Source organism: Prionailurus bengalensis, chromosome E4 (genome assembly GCF_016509475.1).
Source record: "Prionailurus bengalensis isolate Pbe53 chromosome E4, Fcat_Pben_1.1_paternal_pri, whole genome shotgun sequence".
Lineage (NCBI taxonomy): Eukaryota > Metazoa > Chordata > Mammalia > Carnivora > Felidae > Prionailurus > Prionailurus bengalensis.
Window position 1 is genome coordinate 64,575,922 of NC_057360.1, and position 20,125 is coordinate 64,596,046.

At 63.0% G+C, this 20,125-nt stretch overlaps 1 protein-coding gene across 5 annotated transcripts; it reads left to right on the plus strand.

Annotated features, from left to right (window-relative positions):
• Positions 1-1,848: 1,848 nt before the first annotated feature.
• Positions 1,849-19,927, plus strand: IGSF9 (immunoglobulin superfamily member 9). 5 transcript variants are annotated; one of them, XM_043568944.1, is made up of 20 exons: positions 1,849-1,934; positions 3,921-4,175; positions 4,410-4,598; positions 9,291-9,443; positions 10,130-10,290; positions 10,677-10,794; positions 12,954-13,095; positions 13,193-13,592; positions 14,675-14,815; positions 15,231-15,347; positions 15,526-15,676; positions 15,878-16,001; positions 16,247-16,422; positions 16,684-16,934; positions 17,109-17,193; positions 17,294-17,470; positions 17,695-17,737; positions 18,053-18,913; positions 19,174-19,301; positions 19,466-19,927. In XM_043568944.1, the coding sequence occupies exons 2-20, from the start codon at positions 4,118-4,120 to the stop codon at positions 19,645-19,647; spliced, it is 3,657 nt and encodes a 1,218-aa protein (XP_043424879.1). In that variant the 5' UTR covers positions 1,849-1,934; positions 3,921-4,117; the 3' UTR covers positions 19,648-19,927. The 5 variants fall into 5 exon arrangements, with proteins under 5 accessions (XP_043424879.1, XP_043424881.1, XP_043424878.1 ...); XM_043568946.1 differs by lacking the exon at positions 1,849-1,934 and adding an exon at positions 2,084-2,129; XM_043568943.1 differs by lacking the exon at positions 1,849-1,934 and adding an exon at positions 2,280-2,407.
• Positions 19,928-20,125: the final 198 nt, after the last annotated feature.

Here is a 20,125-nt window from a genome sequence, read left to right on the forward strand (position 1 = left end):
GGCGGGCAACCCAGAAGAAAATATTACTTTTGAGCCTCAGGGACTCAGAGTTTCACTTCTGGCCTGGTGAAGGAGCCAGTTGCAGGGCTAGGTTCCTGTCCTTGCCAAAAAGCCCAGAAGATACCTGTGACCCAGAGCAAAATGATAATAATAATACAGCTCACAAAATAGGTGTCCAGAAAAAAAAAAAATGATCCTATCAAAACCTTTCTAAAATGGAAACCTGTTTTAAATCCCAAGCTTACAAAACGTGACTTTAACAACTGAAAGAAATGGGCTCTTCTTCAAGAAAACACTGTGGAGACAGCAGAAATGAATGTCTGGACTAGAGGGGTGGCTGATTCCTCCCCTCCCCGGGGTGGGGGGGATTTTACCTGTTGGCCAGGGAGGGGTCCAAGGGATTAAAAAAAGGCTCCCAAGGGCCATCTTTTCTAGGCCTGATTCACACTACCTCAACGAACTTCCTCCTATCACTGCTGGGTGAGTCTGTTACATTGTCAAGTAAAGCAGTCACTTTGGGGGAATTTGCTGGAGGGGTAACAGGGGACACCACACCCCTCCCTGCTCCTGCCTCCCCCCACACATTTTCACCTCAGGCTGTGGCAAAAAGCCCACAGATGTTTACATCTGGAAGAACTTTCCAGCAGTCCCTCTCTAAGGATGGAATGGACTCCTAGGAGGGCCGGCGAGCTTCCTGGGCCAGGATGTGGGCCCTTGGGGCTGAGATCATCCGGAAGGAGGGGGAGGCTGGGATGCTGGTGTGAGCCCTTGACCCCACCCTGCAGGGTCTCTCCTGACAGGACGCTGGTTGAGGCCATGATTCCATGAATGAAATGCCTGGCGTGGTCAGGCGGGGTCACGGGGGTTCGGGCTGGGGTGAGCGGTCAATGGAAAGGACCTGGGCAGGTGCGCTGCTTAATGAAGCCTGCTGGGGAAGGCACGATGGCCCCCCCATCCCGGAGGGGGTCCAAGTTCACCAAGCAGAAAGCTCCGAGGAGCAGAAATGCCAGCCATCTGTCGGCCTGAGGTCTCTAAGGAGGTGGGTTTGATGACGTCCAGGTTGGGTGTGAGTTCCTCTCGGGGCTCGGCAGGACATCCGTCCCCGAGGTGGGAAGTCTGGGGCCAGTCGCTCCACCTGGTTGAGCCTCCGTTTTCTCCCGAGTCAAGCAGAGTCATGCCCGCCTCGCGGGGTCTCTGCGCGGGTGACCCGAGCGCTACGAAGCCCGCGCACCCTGCAGGGCCCGGCCCCGGGATGCCTCTCGTCCTGCCGTCCCGCCCCGGGCCTGTGTCGCCGGGTCGCAGGCGCTGGCAGCTGCAGCGGGGAGGGGGCGACTCGGCAGGCCGGGCCCGGGCGCACGGTCCCCTCGGCACCCTGCGGGAGGCGCCGGGCCGGGACCTGGGAGCTCGCGGGTGCAGACAGGTATTTCCAGTCTGGCCGGGGAAGGGGCGGGCGGGGCGGGGAACGCGAGCCGCCCCCCCCCCCCCCCCCACCCCCGAGCTGCGCGGATCCCCCCGGGGGTCCCGCTCCCGGCACGGCTCGGCTGGGCTGTCGGCCCCGCGCCTCTCCCCGGCCGCGCGCGGACGGCGGGGGCTCGCGGGTGGCGAGGCCCGGGAGGACGGCGGGCCAGCTCCGGCGACCCGGGGCCCGCGCGGCGGGTCTCTCCCGCTCCCTCCCCGGCCGGCGCCCGGCGCCCGGAGCTCCGCCAGGGGGCGACCCGAGCCCGCCGCCGCGCGTCCCGCCCTCCCGAAACTACAACTCCCAGGCCGCTCGGGGGTCGCGGCCGCCCCGCCCCGCCCCGCGGGTCGGCCCCCTCGGCGGCGGGGGGCGGGGCGCGGCGGTCTCCCTGGCGACGCGGGCGCTGGGGCGCCGGGCGGGAGGCGGGCCCGCCCCCTATTGTGTGGCTGCGGGAGCCGGGCCGCGCGGCGCCGGGCAGGTGAGGGCGGGGGCGCTCCGGGGCAGGGACGGCCGCCGGCGGGGCTCGCGAGTTCCGGGGGAGCCGAGGCGGCGGGGGCTGGGGGCGCCGTGGGATTCTTCGGGGGAAGCAGAACTCGAGTTGTGGGGAGTGAAGTGGGGTTTTGGGGGGGCGGGTCGGGGAGGGGGATTCCCGGAGAACCGGAGGCGACTGGAGGTAACGCGCGCGCGCGTGTGTGTGTGTGTGTGTGTGCGCGCGTCGGTGCAGGGGGGTGGGTCTTGGGGGGGGTGTCCAAAAGCAAGGGGGGGAAGTTCAGGGGTCCGGAGCAGGCGAAGGAGAAGGGAATTGAGGGTGGGGTATCCGGAGAGTATTGTGGGCTGGGGCCGGAGAATTTTCGGGAGGGCGATTCCCGCGGAGAGGATGGGTGGGGACTCTGCGGGCGACGGGAAGGGAGTGCCTGGAACCGCGGAGGACCTGGTGCAGTTGGAGATCAGGTGTGGAAAATGGGAATTTGCGGGGAGGTGGGGGGGGGGGGGCTGTGAGAAGTAGGGATAGCAGGAATCGGAGCACTTGGTGGGGAGACCAGACGGGTGAGGGCATGGGGAGGGGGCGCGGTGGGCAGAGGAGTTGGGAGATCATAGGGAAAGCAGAGGAATGCTGGGGAAACCCGGGTTACTGGGGTGCTCGGAAAGCTGAGCCGCGAGGGAACTGGGGCTCCCATCCGTTTGGGAGAAGGTCTGTCGGGGAAGAATGGGAGAGCCCGCCGCGGGCAGAGGGAAGCCAGGGGAAGGTTTGCTGGTGAGTCGTGCGGAGTTACCTACGCGGGGCCATTAAGTAGAGGCAGGGGTCGGGCTGAGAGACACGGTGGGGGAGGGCGGGATGCTTTACAGCCAGTTCGGGACCGGGAGGCCGGGAGCGGGGTGGAGGCCAGAGCAGAGTCCGCTTGGATCTGCGGGGCCCAAGGCCGCAGCAGTCCCGCCCCCAGCCCACTGTGACCACCCTCTGGGGCCCGCAGGAGTTCCTACCCTGCGCACCCCAGGGCTCACTTTGTACTCACTAGGGACTGGCAGGCTTCCGGCTTCAGGGACCATGCCTCTAGGGCTGGGGAAGGGAAAGCCTGGCAAAGTCTGGGCCCTGAGGACACTGGAGGAGAGCGAATGGGAAGCTTTGGGGTGAGGCACTCGGGTCGTGCTGTCTGGCGGAGCGAGGGCTGCTTGGCAGCATCATGAAGGGAAAGTGGTGCCAGCTGCCTGTCCCGGGACCTGCCCGGGCCTGGAGGGTGCCGTCCCGGCCCCCAATTCCAGCAGGTGGGGGAGGCATCTCCTCTTCCCGCTGCCTGACTCAGTCACTGCTAAAGCAGTGTTGGGAGGCTGAGTGGAGAAAGAGATAGGGCGTCCCTCCCCAGCTTCCAGGAGTCACAGAGGCGGGGGAGGTGGGCAAGGGATTGTGTGCGTGGGTACCCTGGGGGCCGCTTTCTGGGGGTTCCCGCCCAGGTTTTGCCCTTCACTGGCTCTGTGCCCCTGAGCAAGCCCTGAGCAGGGTCCTTATTTGTCACTGTGGGGTGAAGGAGTAATCCTGGTTCTCCCTGGCAATCTGCTACTTGTTATCAGCATCAGGACTAGGGAAAGAACAGAGAAGAGGCTGAGCCATGGGGACCCTTCATCTCCCATTTTCTGACAAATCTTTTTCCAAGCTCAGCTTTCCGGGCACGTCAGTAACCCGGGTTTCCCCAGAATGCTCTTCAGATCTTTCCAACTCCTCTGCCCCACCCTCCCCGTGTCCTCCCCTGTCAGGTCTCCCCACCCAGTGCTCCCCGGTTCTCCCAGAGCCCCCACCCCGGCCCTTATCCCCCAGGGCGGCAAGATCTCTGGTGTCTTCGTTCCTCCCCTGCTTCTCTGCTCTCCTCTCTCTTCGTTTGCTCTCCTCCTGGCCTGTCTCTGACGGTGGGGTTTCTTCTGGTTCCCAGTATTGGCCCACTCGGCATGTTGCCTTGCGTTTTGTGTTTAGATCTGGTGGTGCTCCAGGGAGCGGCTGCATCAGGTGTTACGTGAGCCAAGCCCTAACCGTGCAGAAGAGTGAGAGCTGAAACCTGCTACCGGATCAGAAGGCATCCCTCCCGGGGCTTGCTGGGCTGTGGACACCTCCCGGGCCCCTCCGTCTGGGCCCCGTGGATAGGAGGGGCCGGCCGAGCAGGCAGCTGGGCTATGGTTTGCTGCCTCGGTCTGGCCGTCCTCAGCCTGGTCATCAGCCAGGGGGCTGACGGTGAGCCGGATTCCCTGGGCTCAAGAGCTCCCCGCCGGCCTTGGAGGGGGGGGGCATTCCCCGGGGCCGGGGGGAGGGGGTTCTCTGTGAGCACGCGGGGTAGGGGACGAAGAGCGCTGGTTCTGGAGAAGTCGAGGCTTCTCTCAGCCACTTCACAGAGTCCTAGGGATCGCGCAGAGACCCCGAGGGAGCCTCCTGTCCCAGCCCTGATTCTGGTCCCTGTTGTCTGCGCAGGTCGAGGGAAGCCTGAGGTGGGGTCAGTGGTGGGCCGGGCTGGCGACAGTGCGGTGCTGGGCTGTGACCTGCTGCCCCCGGCTGGCCGGCCCCCGCTACATGTCATCGAGTGGCTGCGCTTTGGATTCCTGCTCCCCATCTTCATCCAGTTCGGCCTCTACTCTCCCAGAATTGACCCCAATTACGTGGGTAAGACAAGGGGGTACTGTGAACACCCCAACAGAGGGGGGCTGGGTGGGGGGCGGGCAAGACCTCTTCTTCACTGCTCTGCCTCCCCCTCCCCCACTGCGTCATGCCAGTTGGGGGGCTCTAGGCGGCTGGCAAGTGGGTTGACGGGCAGCGGGGTGGGTGGGTCTGTGGCCTGTGTGCTTCTCCAGCGGAGGCTGGGTGGGGGCGGGGGGGGGGGTCTCCGTCCAGAGGTGCATGTGCACGGAGGGTGGGCTGGGGAGGACCAGGGTCCCTAAGGGTCAGGGAATGGATGGGGCCAGGCTGGGTTATGTGGCTCCTGTACTAACGTATGGACCCTCCCCCCTCCCCCGGAGCTGCCTTCCGCACCCCTGCTGGCTCCCTCAGAGGGCTGGGCTTCCTCCTAATCCCGAATGGAGTCTTAATCTGAGCGGTTTAGTGCAGGCCTCAGAGGGCAGCGTGTGGGAGGGCCCGAGGCGAGGGCTGGGGGCTGCTGGGCCAGACAGTCTTTAGAGGGAAACCCAGGAAAGGCCACCTTGGGGACGCTGATGGGGGAGGGGACCCCCACCTTTCCCCTCTTTAGTTTGAATCCTGAGAGCGGCTCTGGGATTGGCTGAGCTGTCCCTGAGGGGCAGGCTGAGCTCAGGCAGGTGCCTCCGGAAGGAGAGTTTATTTTCAAACCGGGGGCAGTTGTTGGCAAACAGCCTGGTGGGAGCGGATGTGTCTACACAAGCCCCGTGAGAGCTGATGAAAGCAGGGCCCAATTAGGACAAGTGGGGTAAAAAAAAAAAAAAAAAAAAAAACTGGCTGTGCCCACCAGCCCACCCTCCCTGCCTCTGCGGGGCCGGGGCTGGGCCGGGAGGGGTTTGGGCTGAGGGCTGAGGCTGGGTAGATACAGAATGTTGCCTGACTGAGGACGGGGCAGGGGCAGGTGGAGCGGAGGAGGGAGAGGAATTTTCCTGGGATTCCTAGCTGTCCTTCTCTCTGCCCGTCTTGGGGTCCCTCGGGCAGACAAGCCGCTGGCTGGCCGGCTGGCCACTTTGCTACCTGTGGGTTTCCTTTCTCCGTGTCGCTCTGAGCTGTGGGAACTGTGAGCAGTAACCCCTCGGGGCTTCTTCCTGCCCCTGCCCTTAGTGCCCACCCCTGCCCCCGCCCCCCAGTAGCTAGTCCAGCCAGTCTGGGGAGTCAGAGCTGGCGGGGAGGGCCCTGTGCCCATTAACTCTCTTACTGCCTCCCGTCTAAGGGGCCTCTCGGCCTTTGTGCAGGGGACTCCGAACCCGCAGTTGCTAAGCAACGGGAGGTGGAGGTTGCTAAGGACAATGCCGTCCTGTCATAAGCCCTCTGGGCGAGTGAAGGAGAGATGGTCTGGGACTGCGAGTGTGAGGCTGGTGGCCTAGAACGTGGGAGGGACCACGCCTGAGACCCCAGCTCCCAACCTTTGAGGACTCCAGAATCCATCTGGCGGGGGGGCCGGGATTTACAGACTAGCACAAAGTGGTGAAAAGTGGTATAAAACAGGCTGGGACGCCTTCCTAACCCTCGCGCTGACTTGGTCTTTGACTTTCATGCTGTCTTTCTTGGGAACTTCGGGACAGCGCGGCTGGCAGAAAGGCATGAGTTTTCTCTCTGTCCCGAGTTGTTTGCTGCAAGGCAGTTCTCTTTTTTTTCCTTCCTTTTCTAGTGTTTATTTATTTTTGAGACAGAGAGAGACATAGTGTGAGCGGGGGGGGGGGGGGGTCGAGAGAGAGGGGGACACAGAATCCGAAGCAGGCTCCAGGCTCTGAGCGGTCAGCACAGAGCCTGACGTGGGGCTTGAACTCACAAACCGCGAGATCGTGACCTGAGCCGAAGTCCGATGCTTAACCGACTGAGCCACCCGGGCGCCCCAAGGCAATTCTCTTATTCTCAGAACACTCCACCCTCCAGGCCTGTCCCCTTTTTTCCTGCAAAACCTTCCTTGTGGTCACAGCTCCCGGGAAGCAGTAGTCCTCTCGCTTCGTGGTCCTTGGAACCTCTGAACACAGCAAGGAGCATCTCTTGAACTGTGTATGTGAGCTTGTACATGCACGTGCGTGTGGGTTCTCTGCCTTCTGAGAGCTGGAGAGAGCAGTCAGTGTCTCGCGCTTCCTTGACGCACTCCTGCATGTGCGGGGCGGGGCAGGGCGCGGCGGGGGAGGGTCTGAAGTCCACCAGGCTGTGGCCCTGCGGGTGGAGGGTGGGCCTACGGGACTCAGGAGGACTCAGGACTGCCTGCCTGCCCCTGGCCATCTTCCTGTGCCGTGCCACAAGTCTAGCGGCCCGTATCTCCCAGAAAAGGGAGGGCACGCAGTATGCCTCCTTGAATGTTCAGATCCGCAGACATTTAGAACTGTTATCCGCTGACCACCAACACCCTGAGTGGGAACACCCTGGATGTGGTCAGTGCTGGGTGCCCCGAGCGTCACTTGATCCTAACCCCATGGTGCACTGGAAAGTGTTCCCCATCTGGAGGAAGAAGGCCTGACTTTGTCACTTACGAGCCGTGGGATTTTGGAAGGAAGCTTCGTGTCCGTCCTTTCCTCTCTAATGGATTTCCTGCGAGGATTAAATGTTACATGGTCCACATTCAGTGCTCAATATCCCTTCTTCTTCTTGCTTTTCTCGTAGAGCTCAAAGACAACCGTAATGAGAAGTGGCTATCTTTTGGAACTTAAGGGGACTTTGCACTCTGGGGTCGCAGGGCTCCGTGGCCACGCAGATGGGGGTTACGGAGGAATCCCGAAGGGGGTGTGTGTGGAAGGGTGTGATCGTGTTAAATATTTACCCGCAAGGCCTAGGCTTATCTCCTAGGTGGAGACTTCAACACCTAGCCCTGGAACCAGGTCCGCCCATCCTGGAGAGTTCACACCCCTGGACCTCATCCTTGGAAGGAAAAAGTCCCTTGCCTAAGACCACCACGCCAGCCTCAGCCTGTTCAGTGTCCTCTTCTTCCCTGACGGCACTAGATTATATCCCTACAGGCTTCGATTATATTTTGGAAAGATCACCCTGGAGGTAGAAGGGAAGCGGGAGGACAGCTTCAGAATTTCTGGTATTCGGAGGGCCAGTCGGGGGCACCGGCTGGTTGTTGGGAGGGGCACGTGCTCAGGGACTGTCTCAGAGCAGTAGTTGTTCTGTGTCAGCCTAAAGATTTAGAAAATCTCATTTGTCCACATCGAAAGCCAAGGTGTGGTGGGCTGATGAACGTAACAGAAGGCGGGCTCGGGGCCAGGAGGCGTCGGGGTGGGCTGTGGAGTAAGTCGAGGGATCCTCCGGGACCACACTAAGGTGAAGACAGAAGAGAAGGAACAGATCAGGGGGCAGAATCTCAAAGCCGTGCTGAACACGCAGACGTGGGCGGTGACGGAGAGGGGTCTAGGCAGTCCCAGGTGCTGGCAGGGCGGTGCGGTGCGCGGTGGGGCCGGCCGCTGCTGGGGGTGGGCGGAGAGGACCTGCCACCAGGTAAGGGGAGGCCTGAGATCGAGTCCCGCTTCTGATTTCGCACCTTGTGCTCATCCGTTTGTTCAGTATGTGAGCAGTGAGCCGCCCGCCTGCCCCGCGTCCCTTCCCGCCTCCCTCCCCAGCCAGATTTGTCTTAACCTCTTTTTCCGGATGAAACCCGAGTTGGCCAGTTTGCCCAAGGGAATACACCGCAGAGCTGGGCTCTGGGTCTCCCTGGCTCCCGAGTGTGGGCCTCTCTCACTAGGCGGCACTGCCGGTGACCCCCGAAGCTGTGTGGGGAGGGGGCCGAGGGATGTGGGGGGCAGCCTCAGTCTGAATCTGGTGGCGTAGTGGATGCTGACGGAGGGGGGGGGGCGTGTGTGTCTGCCTGTGCTGTGGCCGTGTGGCTTTGTGGAGCTCCGTGTGGCCAGTCAGCCGGGGCCCCGGGTGCCCTGGGGCGTGAAGGGATGGGGTGAGGAGGCTGCTGACCTTGCTGCCTGGCTGGGCTGGACTCTGGCCACCCTAAGGCGCTTAGGCCGTTGATAATAGCCCCGAGGGATTAGGGGCTTTGGTAGGCGAGGTCTGGGTCCCTGCTTGGGCCCCAAACACTGCTGAGGTTTCCAGGGCCAGTGCTCTGGTGGGAGGGGTCCTCCAGGAGCCATACGTTGCCCCTCCGAAGTGCCCAGGGCTGGGGCAGATCCTGTAAGACTCACGAGGAGACTAAGTGTGGCTCTAAATTTTTTTTTTTTTTAATGTATATGTATTTTTGAGAGAGACAGAGACGGAATGCGAGTGGGTTAGGGGCGGAGAGAGGGAGACACAGAATGCTCCAGGCTCCGAGCTGTAAGCATAGATCCCGACGCGGGGCTCGAACTCACGAACCGCGAGATTATGACCCGAGCCCAAGTTGGACGCTTCACCGACTGAGCCACCCAGGCGCCCCTAAGTGTGGCTCTTAAACCGCCCTTCTCCCAATGGTCCTTGAAGCCACCTGCGGTTCAGTAGGATGTCTTGTGCGCCTGCTACCACTCTGGGTTTCTCTTGGTCTAAACTGGATCTCAGCTGCTAAAAGGCAGGAGTGATCCGCGGCTGAATGGAGGGATCTGCCCTCGGTGACCCCAGCCCCACCCGTGTCTCTCCGGTCCCCGCTGGATCACGGTGACTGGAGGAGACAGGGCCTCGCTCTTGACCTCTGAGAGTAACCAGCGTGACCAGGGTTTGGGACTCCTCCCCCAGGGCGAGTCCGGCTGCAGAAGGGGGCATCTCTCCGGATTGAGGGGCTCCGAGCGGAAGACCAGGGCTGGTACGAGTGCCGGGTGCTCTTCCTGGACAAGCACAGCCCTGAGGACGACTCTGTTAACGGCTCCTGGGTGCACCTTACAGTCAATTGTATGAACCTGGGGGCGCGTGGGGGGGGGGGGGCCGCATGATGAGGGCCTTTGGGGGGGGTGGTTCCGGGGCCCCACCCTCGCTGACGCTCCTGTTTGCTGGCTCACTGTCTGCATCTTGCCCCTGCCACCGCCACGCCTGCCCTCCAGTGTTGGAACTTCCTCTGTCTTCCCCGTCCCTGAGCCTCTGGCCGGGAGAGGGGCATGGGTAGGGGGCTGCCGGGCCCTGAGCGAAACACGGCTCACGTGTTGAGACGGCGTTTTGTTTTCTCAAAACACCTTTTCACCCAGGACCTCATGAATTCTCTGTCAACCCTCAGAAGGAAGGAAGGTCAGAATCCTTCCCCTTTCACGGATGGGGAGACTGGATCCTGCCGCTGCTTAGGGGCAGAGCGGAGTCTGGACCCAGGCCTCCGGACCCCCAGAGCAGTGCCAGGGGCCACTAGCTCTCCCCCGGCTCTGACACCCCTCCTGTGCACAGCCCCAGTTGCTAAGTCCGCAGGCCAGTGTGGGGATGGGCTGGTGCCACCCTCACTTGGCCTGAGCTCAGCAGGCAGGGTGGCCCAGGGCTGGGGACTCCCGAGCAGTGGGACCGGCCGGTGGGCTGAGGCCTGCAGCCCTGACCAGTGTCCCTGCTCTTTGGACTGAGAGCCCCTCTGGCATCCCCTGATGCCTCTCTCTCTGCAGCACCCCCTCAGTTCCTGGAGACCCCTCCCCAGGTGCTGGAAGTTCAGGAACTGGAGCCTGTGACCCTGCGTTGTGTGGCCCGTGGCAGCCCACAGCCTCATGTGACTTGGAAGCTCCGAGGACAGGATCTTGGCCAGGGCCAGGGCCAGGGCCAGGTGCAAGTGAGTCCCGGGGCTGGGCTAAGTGGGCCTGATAGGGTGTGAGGGGGAGGCTTGGGGGCGGGGCTAGAGGCCCAGGGGCCAAAGGCCGCGCTGGGAGACTGGCCAGGGAGGGACGCCTCACTGGCTTCCTGAGCCTGGGGTGCTGCTGCCCTCTGCCGGCCAGACTCGGAAGTGCAGGGTCTGAGGCCCGCGGGAAGGAGGGAAGGGGAGGCAGGGAGCGGGGGGGGGGGGGGGGGGGGGGGGGGGGGGGGGGGGGGGGGGGGGGGGGGGGGGGGGGGGGGGGGGGGGGGGGGGGGGGGGGGGGGGGGGGGGGGGGGGGGGGGGGGGGGGGGGGGGGGGGGGGGGGGGGGGGGGGTTGGAACCTTCCTCATCCCCTCCTACCCTAGGTGCAGAATGGGACGCTGTGGATCCGGCGGGTGGAACGCCGCAGCTCTGGGGTCTACACCTGTCAAGCCTCCAGCACCGAGGGCAGTGCCTCCCACGCCACCCAGCTGCTGGTGCTAGGTGCTCTGGTGGGGGTGCTGCGGGCCGGAACTAGGGACCTGTATGGGGGGGCTCTGACCTGTGGCTGGGGGTGCACGTAGCAGGAGAGGACACAGGGGCGTGGAGAGAAAGGGAGCTACCAATGCAGGCTGGTGCTCTAAAACCACATCTCTCTCTCTCTCTCTCTCTGTATATATATATATATATATATATAATTTTTTTAATGTTTTATTTAGTTTTGAGAGAGTTCAGGCAGAGAGAGGGGAACAGAGAATCTGAAGTGAGCTCTGCGCTGACAGCAGTGAGCCAGATGGGGGGCTCGAACTCACCAACCGTGAGATCACGACCTGAGCCGAAGTCGGATGCTTAACTGCCTGAGCCACCCAGGCGCCCCTCTAAAAACCAGCATCTTTTTTTTTTTTCAACATTTTTATTTATTTTTGGGACAGAGAGAGACAGAGCATGAACGGGGGAGGGGCAGAGAGAGAGGGAGACACAGAATCGGAAACAGGCTCCAGGCTCCGAGCCATCAGCCCAGAGCCTGACGTGGGGCTCGAACTCACGGACCGCGAGATCGTGACCTGGCTGAAGTCGGACGCTTAACCGACTGCGCCACCCAGGCGCCCTAAAAACCAGCATCTTAATTTTAAAAGGAGCAGTGAATGGACGAGTAGATATTTAGGGCCCAGCAGTGTGGTGTGTAAACCCCCCCAGCCCCCCAGGTTCTCATCTATATATAAAGAAGTTCATATCTACGTTTTAGGACTAGGTAAGAATTTAATCAGGTTCAGTTGAGTACAGCGATCAGCACTTAGTAACTCCTGTCCGAGACCTTCCGTCTAGAAGGAAAGCTAAGAGATGGCCTGGACTCTGCCTTCGGAGAGCCTCTTCTAAAGGGAAGGCAGATGAGTTAGCGAAGTGTCACTTTTCCCTGGTTCTGTGGGAAGGCAGCGCTGACGAACTGTTAAGGGCCAAGCCCGCCAGGGTCAGGAAGGCCTGAACGAGTCTTGCCTACCCTGCTAACTTTGGGCCCTCACTTCTCTCTGCCTCTCGGCCTCCACTGCTTCATCCGTGGAGACAGTAATTCCTGGCACAGAAGGCTCTTGTGAGGATTAAAAGAAATGGTGCAGGGAGGTGCTCAGCGGAGCGCCCCGCGTGTCTGTCGTGTTCTATAGGCCCCCCGGCTCGGATCGTCACCTCCTATTCCCGACGACCCAGGCAGCGGAGCCCGGGGAGGGGAGAGAGCAGTGGGGCGGTAGAAGGGAGAGGCGGATTTGCAGGGATGATGCGGCCTGGCCAGACGCTGTGGAAAGAGCGTTCCAGACCGGGGAGAGCAAAGGCGGTGCAGCCAGCCCGGGGCACGACACGCCCACCCTGAGCTGAAAGGGTTCTTAAGGGTTGGCGAATGAAAAGACAGTTGGTCGGGCCGGGAGGGGTTGGATCCCGAGTGCCCACGAGGCTGGATCGAGAAGTTCGAGCTTGATGTGGTGGGAGCCAGGAGTTGTGAGTTCTTGAAAAAAAGATTTTTTTAATGTTTATTTATTTCGGAGACAGAGAGAGAGCATGGGTGGGGGAGGAGCAGAGAGAGAGGGAGACACAGAATCCCAAGTGGGCTCCAGGCTCCGAGCTGCCAGCACACAGCCCAATATGGGGCTCGAACTCCCAAACCGTGAGATCATGACCTAAGCCAAAGTCGGTCGCTCAACCGACTGAGCCACCCAGGCGCCCCAGGAGTTGTGAGTTCTTGAACAGAAGCGTTGTGTTCTGGCCAAAGGGGGTGTCTCTGTGCGAATGGCCGCTGGAGTGGCCAGACGGGGGAGCTTCGGTCGGGGATCGTGCTGTATCTGCTGGTGAGGTGTTGGGCACCTGCATTAGGGTAGGACACGTGGAGGTGATTTAGCAGGCGACAGCGGAGGGAGGTCAAGGGTAAATGAGCAGAGAGTGAGCCTGCCTCCCCCTCCCCAACATACACGCACACGCAGGTTCTAGGCGGGGGAGTCCGGGTGAATTGGGTTGTCCCTGGTGGGAAGGGGATCTGGTCTGGGGAAGAGAAGGAACTTGCGTTAGGTACAGGGGTTAGGGCTGTTTCAGTTCCCCTATTCCAGAGGGCAGATGGCAGGAAGAACTGTAGAGGGGACCTCAGGGCTGAGGCCTCTCTCTTCCCATGTGCTCCCCCACAGGCCCCCCGGTCATCGTGGTGCCCCCCAAGAACAGCACGGTCAATGCCTCCCAGGATGTTTCCTTGGCCTGCCGGGCTGAGGCGTACCCCACCAACCTCACTTATAGCTGGTTCCAGGACAGCGTCAACGTGTTCCACGTTAGGTGGGGCTTGGGGGTGGGCGGGGGACCCGTGGGCAGCCTTGGAGGAGTCCCCCGGCTCAGCGAGCCTGGACCCCTGCCCACACGTGCCACATTGCAGCCGCCTGCAGCCCCGAGTGCGGATCCTGGTAGACGGGAGCCTGCGGCTGCTGGCCGCCCAGCCGGACGATGCGGGCCGCTACACCTGCGTGCCCAGCAACGGCCTCCGGCGCCCGCCCTCGGCCTCTGCCTACCTCACTGTGCTCTGTAAGCCTCACCCGGCTCCCTCCCCAAGCCTGCTCCCTCCCCAAGCCTGCTCCCTCCCCCTGGGCCAGGCCAAGTTCCTGCCCCACAACCTGCCACTGCTTCCCCCACCAGACCCAGCGCAGGTGACAGCGATGCCTCCTGAGACCCCCCTGCCCGTAGGCATGCGGGGGGTGATCCGGTGCCCGGTCCGCGCCAACCCCCCACTGCTCTTCGTCAGCTGGACCAAGGATGGGCAGGCCCTGCAGCTGGATAAGGTACAGACCTCTGAGCGGGGGAAGGAAGGGTGTGGCTTGGTGTGATCCTGGGCAGGCCAGCTGGGGTGGAGTTAGCTCAGTCTAATTCAAGTCAGTGACTAGGGATACACCCCTTCCCCGGGGGGGCTGTGTGGGGGTGTTTGTGGAGGAGCACAGCATCCGTCTTGAAGGAGGGCACAGCCTAGAAGGGGTAGGACAGAGCACAGACACTCTGCTGGAAGGCCAGGGCTGGTTGAGGACAGATCAGCAACAACTTCTGGGACCTTGGTGATGGGCCTTGGGGGGGTGGACAGACATTCGGAGCAGGAACCAGGGCCCCGAGGCAGGAAATGGTACCTCGCGTGTAGGGCGTGACGAGTCCTCGAGTTTGGGGGGAGCCACATGCCCGTGGGTACACGGTGCTGCAGAGAAACAGGTTGGGGCCAAGAGGGAGAAGCGTGGGTACCAAGTGAATATTACGTTCTTACAAGCAGTTGGGGTCTTTGTCCGCCCTCGTGGGCGACCACCACATCTTTTGGTCCTAGTGTCCCCATCCCCGGGGGCTTCTGCGATAGGAGGACTGGATACGTTTTCGTTGGAAGTTACAAAAAAAGTCCGCAGCTGTTGAGCAGTGGTGCGACAGCATCGGAGCTGTGAGCGGGAGTTGAGTCTGTCGGGTGGATGGAGGGCAGAGTGGACACAGGGAGAGGGGTTCAGAGGCTGCGAAGTGGTCCAGGTGAGAGGTGAGGGGGTCCTGGGCGTGGACGGGCTTCATGCCTAGAGGGAGGCCTTCCCGGAGGAGAGATCTGGTGAGCAATTCGATGGGGGAGCGAGGAGTCCGGGTTAGTGGGGACAGTGGGGCCCTTGACAAAGAACAGGGAAGGCAGGGAAAGGAAAGGATTTGGAGTGGAAGATGCTGACTTTCATTACCGGGGTGCCGGACCCCCCGGCAGGCAGGGCTCAGCTCCAGGGGGCGCCGCTGGAAAGAGAGGCGTAGGCCTGGAGTTCAGAGAGGGGTCAGGCCTGGAGGAGGAGTCCTCTGCAGGGATGTGGCCTTCTCCTTCCTCCCCAGCCTCTGCTGAACCGCTTTCACTTCCCCGCAGCTCCCTGGCTGGTCCCAGGGCCCCGAGGGCTCCCTGATCATTGCCCTGGGGAACGAGGATGCCCTGGGAGAATACTCCTGCACCCCCTACAACAGTCTCGGTACTGCAGGGCCCTCCCCGGTGACCCGCGTGCTGCTCAAGGTGAGGGTGGCTGCGGGCGCCCTGGCGAGGGGGGCAGAGCAGTCACTTCGGAGTCCAACGGTGGCGGCGGCAGCTGTCAGACTCCGTGCTGGCGATTTCTGTAGAGGTGGTGCTGGCGAGGTGGGGTGTGAGGGCGCGTACGTCCCCAAAGTAAGATACCTGCCTGCCCAACTAGCTAACCTTGGCCTCGAGGAAAAGGGGGGTGGAGCAGAGGAGAGGGTGAAGGGTGTTCCGGGGAGGTGTGTGCCCCCCAGAGAGGCCTCCCAGACCCCCATTTCCCTCCAGCCCCGCCGGGGAGCAGAGACAACAGGTAGGGAGACCCTGGGAGATGGGGTGTGATGGGAGCCCCAGAGTGGGGAGCGGCCCTTAGACGGCAGTGCAGGAGGCCCCTCCCAATGCCAGATCTGGCTTGCAGGCTCCCCCAGCTTTTCTAGAACGACCTAAGGAAGAATATTTCCAAGAAGTAGGGCGGGAGCTACTCATCCCCTGCTCTGCCCAGGGAGACCCCCCTCCTGCTATCTCTTGGGCCAAGGTAAGGCTCCTAGCCCCGCTCTGCCCACGCGCACACGCTCTGCACCCCTGCCTCTCCCTGCCCCTCGTCATTCTGCGGGAAGGAGGGAGCCATCGGAGGCAGGGTGGGGAGGACGCTGGAGCTGCCCTCGGTGAGGGGTGGCCGCATGTGTCCTCAGGGCTGACCAGTGGTTCCGTAGGTGGGCCGGGGGCCGCAGGGCCAGGCCCAGGTGGGCAGCAACAGTAGCCTCATCCTGCGACCGCTGACCAAGGAGGCCCATGGGCGCTGGGAGTGCACCGCTAGCAATGCTGTGGCCCGAGTGGCCGCCTCCACACATGTCTACGTGCTGGGTTAGTGGCTGGAGAGCAGGCTGGGGGCCAGAGGAACCCATGTGGGACAGGGGACGGGAGAATCATTTGTGGAGGTCCACATGGGGATGGGGGGCAGGGGGCCCTGGGATGATGGGTTGGAGGTCAGAGGCCCTGGGAACCCTCCTTAGCTCTTTACCTGACCAGCCTCCCCTCCCCCCCGACTCAATTCCCCCTCCCCAGGCACCAGCCCACACGTTGTCACCAATGTGTCCGTGGTGCCTTTGCCCAAGGGTGCCAATGTCTCCTGGGAGCCCGGCTTCGATGGTGGCTATCTGCAGAGATTCAGTGTCTGGTATACCCCACTGTGAGTGATCTGCCGCTCCTGTCCCCCCACCCGATTCCCTCTGGCCCTCTGCCCTTCCTCCCACCACCCTTCCATCCCAGCCCCGCCCTAACTCTGCTGCCCTGTTTCCAGGGGGATCTTTGGTGTTCAGGGCCCAGGTCCCGAGATCCTGGACGGCTGAGGGGAGGGGACAGGTCGGTCTCTGGACTCCAGAGCTTCCTGGCCCCCCTAGTAACGAAGTCCCCCCGTTTCCTCATGTCCTCCAGGGCCAAGCGTCCGGACCGAACCCACCACGACTGGGTGTCGCTGGCGGTGCCTGTGGGGGCTGCTTACCTCCTGGTGCTGGGGCTGCAGCCCCATATCCAGTACCAGTTCAGCGTCCTAGCGCAGAACAAGCTGGGCAGTGGGCCCTTCAGTGAGATCGTCTTGTCTGCCCCCGAGGGTGAGAGATCTCCCCCCCGCCCCAACGCCAGCACCTGACCGGACGGGATAGGACTGATAGGGAAAACCTGGATTTGGCACGACCTGGGTGGGAGGGGGCAGAGGAGCCGGGCAGCTTGCGGTCCACAGGGGTTTATGGAACGTGATTCGGGGGTGTCTTTAGGGGCTCTGGGAGAATGGCTGAGCATGGAGTTGGGGGCGGGGAACAGAGGGGTTGGCATGTTGTCTGTCTGCCCATCTCATGCCTGTCTGCCCTGCTTAGGGCTTCCCACCACGCCAGCTGCCCCCAGTCTTCCGCCCACTGAGATGTCACCTGCCCTGTCACCTCCCCGAGGCCTGGTGGCAGTGAGGACACCCCGGGGGGTGCTCCTGCATTGGGATCCCCCAGAACTGGTCCCTAAAACACTGGATGGCTATGTCCTGGAGGGGCGGCAAGGCTCCCAGGGCTGGGAGGTGCTAGACCGGGCCGTGGCAGGCACAGACATGCAGCTGCTGGTACCTGGACTCATCAAGGTATGTGTGCGAGGCAGGCACCGGGAGGTTCCTCCCCGCGGTGCTCCGGGCCCCGGCTCCGTTCCCCAAACCTGGGCTTCTCACCCTCCCTTCCCAACTGCACGGTCTTTCTGGACAGAGCTGGGGTGGGCGGTGCTGGGTCCTGACCCCCTCCCCGGACCCCCCCCCCCCCAGGACGTTCTGTACGAGTTCCGCCTCGTGGCCCTCGCAGGCAGCTATGTCAGCGATCCGAGCAACACGGCCAACGTGTCCACTTCCGGTGAGAACCCGGCGGGAGGGCAGAGCGTAAGCACGGTGGGGGGGGGGGCGCTGAGCCCACTGTCGCGGGCACCGACCGCCCCTCGTGACCCCTCGCCCAGGCCTGGAGGTGTACCCCTCCCGCACGCAGCTGCCGGGCCTCCTGCCCCAGCCGGTCCTGGCCGGCGTGGTGGGCGGGGTCTGCTTCCTGGGCGTGGCTGTCCTCGTGAGCGTCCTGGCCGCCTGCCTGACCAACCGGCGCAGGGCAGCCCGCCGCCGCCGCAAGCGCCTCCGCCAAGGTAGGCCCCCGAGGCCACGCCCCCGCGGGCCCCGCCTCCCGCCCCAGCCCCGCCCCCCCGGAGGTGGCCACCCGCCTCCCGCGCAGGGCAGGTGCGTCCTGTCTGTCCGCACTTGTCTGTCCCCAGCGGCGAGGGTTTGCCGGCGGGTGTTGGGTGAGGCTGTGCGCCTGGGGCTCTGGAGGGCCTGAGGTTTGCCGGTGTCACCTCTGGTTCTGCCCGAACAGATGCGCCTCTTATCTTCTCCCCGCCCGGGAAGTCAGCTCCGCAGTAAGTCCCTCCACCTCCTCCGCTTCCTTCGGCCTTCCCTCTGTCTTGCCGCTGTCTTGGCCTCCTTGGTGGTGTCTTGGGGTGGGCGGGGAGGGGCGGAACAGAAGTTGGAAGGAGGTGAGGGTGGGAGTGCAGAGGTCCCCCCCTGGGGCTGCCCACTGTTGGCTGTGCGCCTTTCTGCCACCCCTCCACCACGTGGGTCCTGGTGTCTGTTCGCTGTCCCTAGCTCTGCTCTGTTCACCAAACCTCTCAAGGCTGGTCCTGGGAAGGGGCCTGGCTCCCTGCCACAGAGCCGGATCCCCTGTCCTTCCGCAGCTCTGCTCCGGGTTCGGGCAGTCCTGACAGCGTGGCAAAGCTGAAGCTCCAGGGCTCCCCGGTTCCCAGCCTGCGCCAGAGTCTGCTCTGGGGGGAGCCCGCTGGTCCCCCCAGCCCCCCTCCGGATCCTCCACCTAGCCGGGGCCCCTTACCCCTGGAGCCCATTTGCCGGGGACCAGACGGCCGCTTTGTGATGGGACCCAGCGCCGGGACCCCCCAAGAAAGGTCAGGCTCTGAGCGAGCTGAACCTCGGACCCCATCCCAGCACCAGGCCAGGTCCTATGACTGCAGCAGCAGCAGCCCCAGTGGGATGCCCCAGCCCCTCTGCATTGCAGACATCAGCCCTGTGGGGCCCCCTCCCGAGGCCCCGCCCAGTCCTCTGCCTGGTCCAGGACCCCTGCTTCAGTACCTGAGCCTGCCCTTCTTCCGGGAGATGAATGTGGACGGGGACTGGCCCCCTTTCGAGGAGCCCGGGCCTGCTCCACCCCCAGATTACATGGATACCCGGCCCTGCCCCACCTCATCTCTCCTTCAGCCCCTGGACTCCGCCACCGTGTCCCCCAGGGCAGCGCTTCCTGGGGCTGTGGTCGGGGCCGGGGCCACCCCAGAGCCCCTGTACACGGCACTGGCCGACTGGACACTGAGGGAACGGCTGCTGCCAAGCCTTCTCCCTGCCGCCCCTCGGGGTAGCCTCACCAGCCAGAGCAGCGGGCGGGGCAGCGCCTCGTTCCTTCGGCCCCCCTCCACAGCCCCCTCTGCGGGAGGCAGCTACCTCAGCCCTGCTCCGGGAGACACCGGCAGCTGGGCCAGTGGCCCTGAGAGGTGGCCCCGAAGGGAACACGTGGTGACAGTCAGCAAGAGGTGAGGACAGTCCCTGCCCTTCCCCACCTTGGCTCCAGTCCCTGCCCAGACTGCCCCACCCCTCTCCTAATACACTGTGCCTTCTGGGCTCTCCCACCCTGGGACCAGGAGAACTTGTCTCCTTTTAGAAGCTTTTGCCAAGGTCTGGGGATCTTCGGGGGGAAACCCATGGCCCAAGCTGAGTTGGGGGACTCTGGGTTTGGGCTTTTCTGCTCACCCTCTGTTCTTCTCACCGTACCACGCATTTGTCCCTGTGACAGGAGAAACACATCTGTGGATGAAAACTATGAGTGGGACTCAGAATTCCCCGGGGACATGGAATTGCTGGACACTCTGCACCTGGGCGCGGCTGGCCCTCGACCCCGACCTGAAGCTGAGCCAGAGCTAGGTGCGTGAGCCCCCCCAGGAAGGCGGTGCGGCACCCCCCGTTCCACGTCTCCCCCGTCTGTTCCCAGCCGGGCCCCGGGCCCCAGCCTTGCTCCTCCTGCTCTCCCTTGGCTCATGTGCACCAGTGACCCCCAGCCCTGTCCTTGCTGTGCCCCCCTCTTGCAGATGTGAAGACTCCAGAGGAGGGTGGCCTCTTGAACGCTGCCCGTGCTTCTGGCCCCGAGGCCCGCTGTGCTGTCCTCCGGGAGGAATTCCTAGCTTTCCGTCGCCGCCGCGATGCCACTAGGGTCCGGCCACCGGTCTATAGACAGCCAGTGCCCCACCCCGAACAGGCCACTCTGCTGTGAGAGCGCCTGATCGGAGGCTGGGTGAAGGCACACAGAGCCTGCAGAGGGGAGGCCCCAGCAAGCCCTAGCTCCGGCCCGGAACACTGCTCCCGCAGCTCTGGTGGTGGTGGGCTTGGGTGGGCTTGCTAGGAGGTGTACATGCCGGGCCCCCGGAGTCCGGGGACTGGGACAGGGATCTTAGATCTGCCCGTGTGTGTGTGAGTGTGTGTGGTGACGGTGATGGTGTTTGTGGTGTGGGTGAGGTTTTTTACAGGTGAATAAAGAAAGTCTGACAAATGTTTCTGTGTGTCTTCTGCCTTTGCATCTGAGAGGGAGGTAGGAAGAGCCCCGAACCCTTAAAAAGGAGGCGGCCCTTCCTGAGTGGACAGGGCTGCACTCAACATCCTTTCAAAAAGCATTTATTGAGTGCCTGCTGCGGGCATCTCCTGAAGACCAACCGTTGAGCTAGACGCTGAGAATGAACAAAGTTCCCGAAGTC

What these genes read in the sequence shown, in the direction of transcription:
- IGSF9 (XM_043568944.1), top strand. Translation starts at nt 4,118, where the DNA reads ATGGTTTGCTGCCTCGGTCTGGCCGTCCTCAGCCTGGTCATCAGCCAG. An exon ending in CACCCAGCTGCTGGTGCTAG is followed by an intron (nt 10,795 to 12,953) that starts GTGCTCTGGTGG and finishes GCTCCCCCACAG; the next exon opens with GCCCCCCGGTCATCGTGGTG. An exon ending in TGACCCGCGTGCTGCTCAAG is followed by an intron (nt 14,816 to 15,230) that starts GTGAGGGTGGCT and finishes TCTGGCTTGCAG; the next exon opens with GCTCCCCCAGCTTTTCTAGA.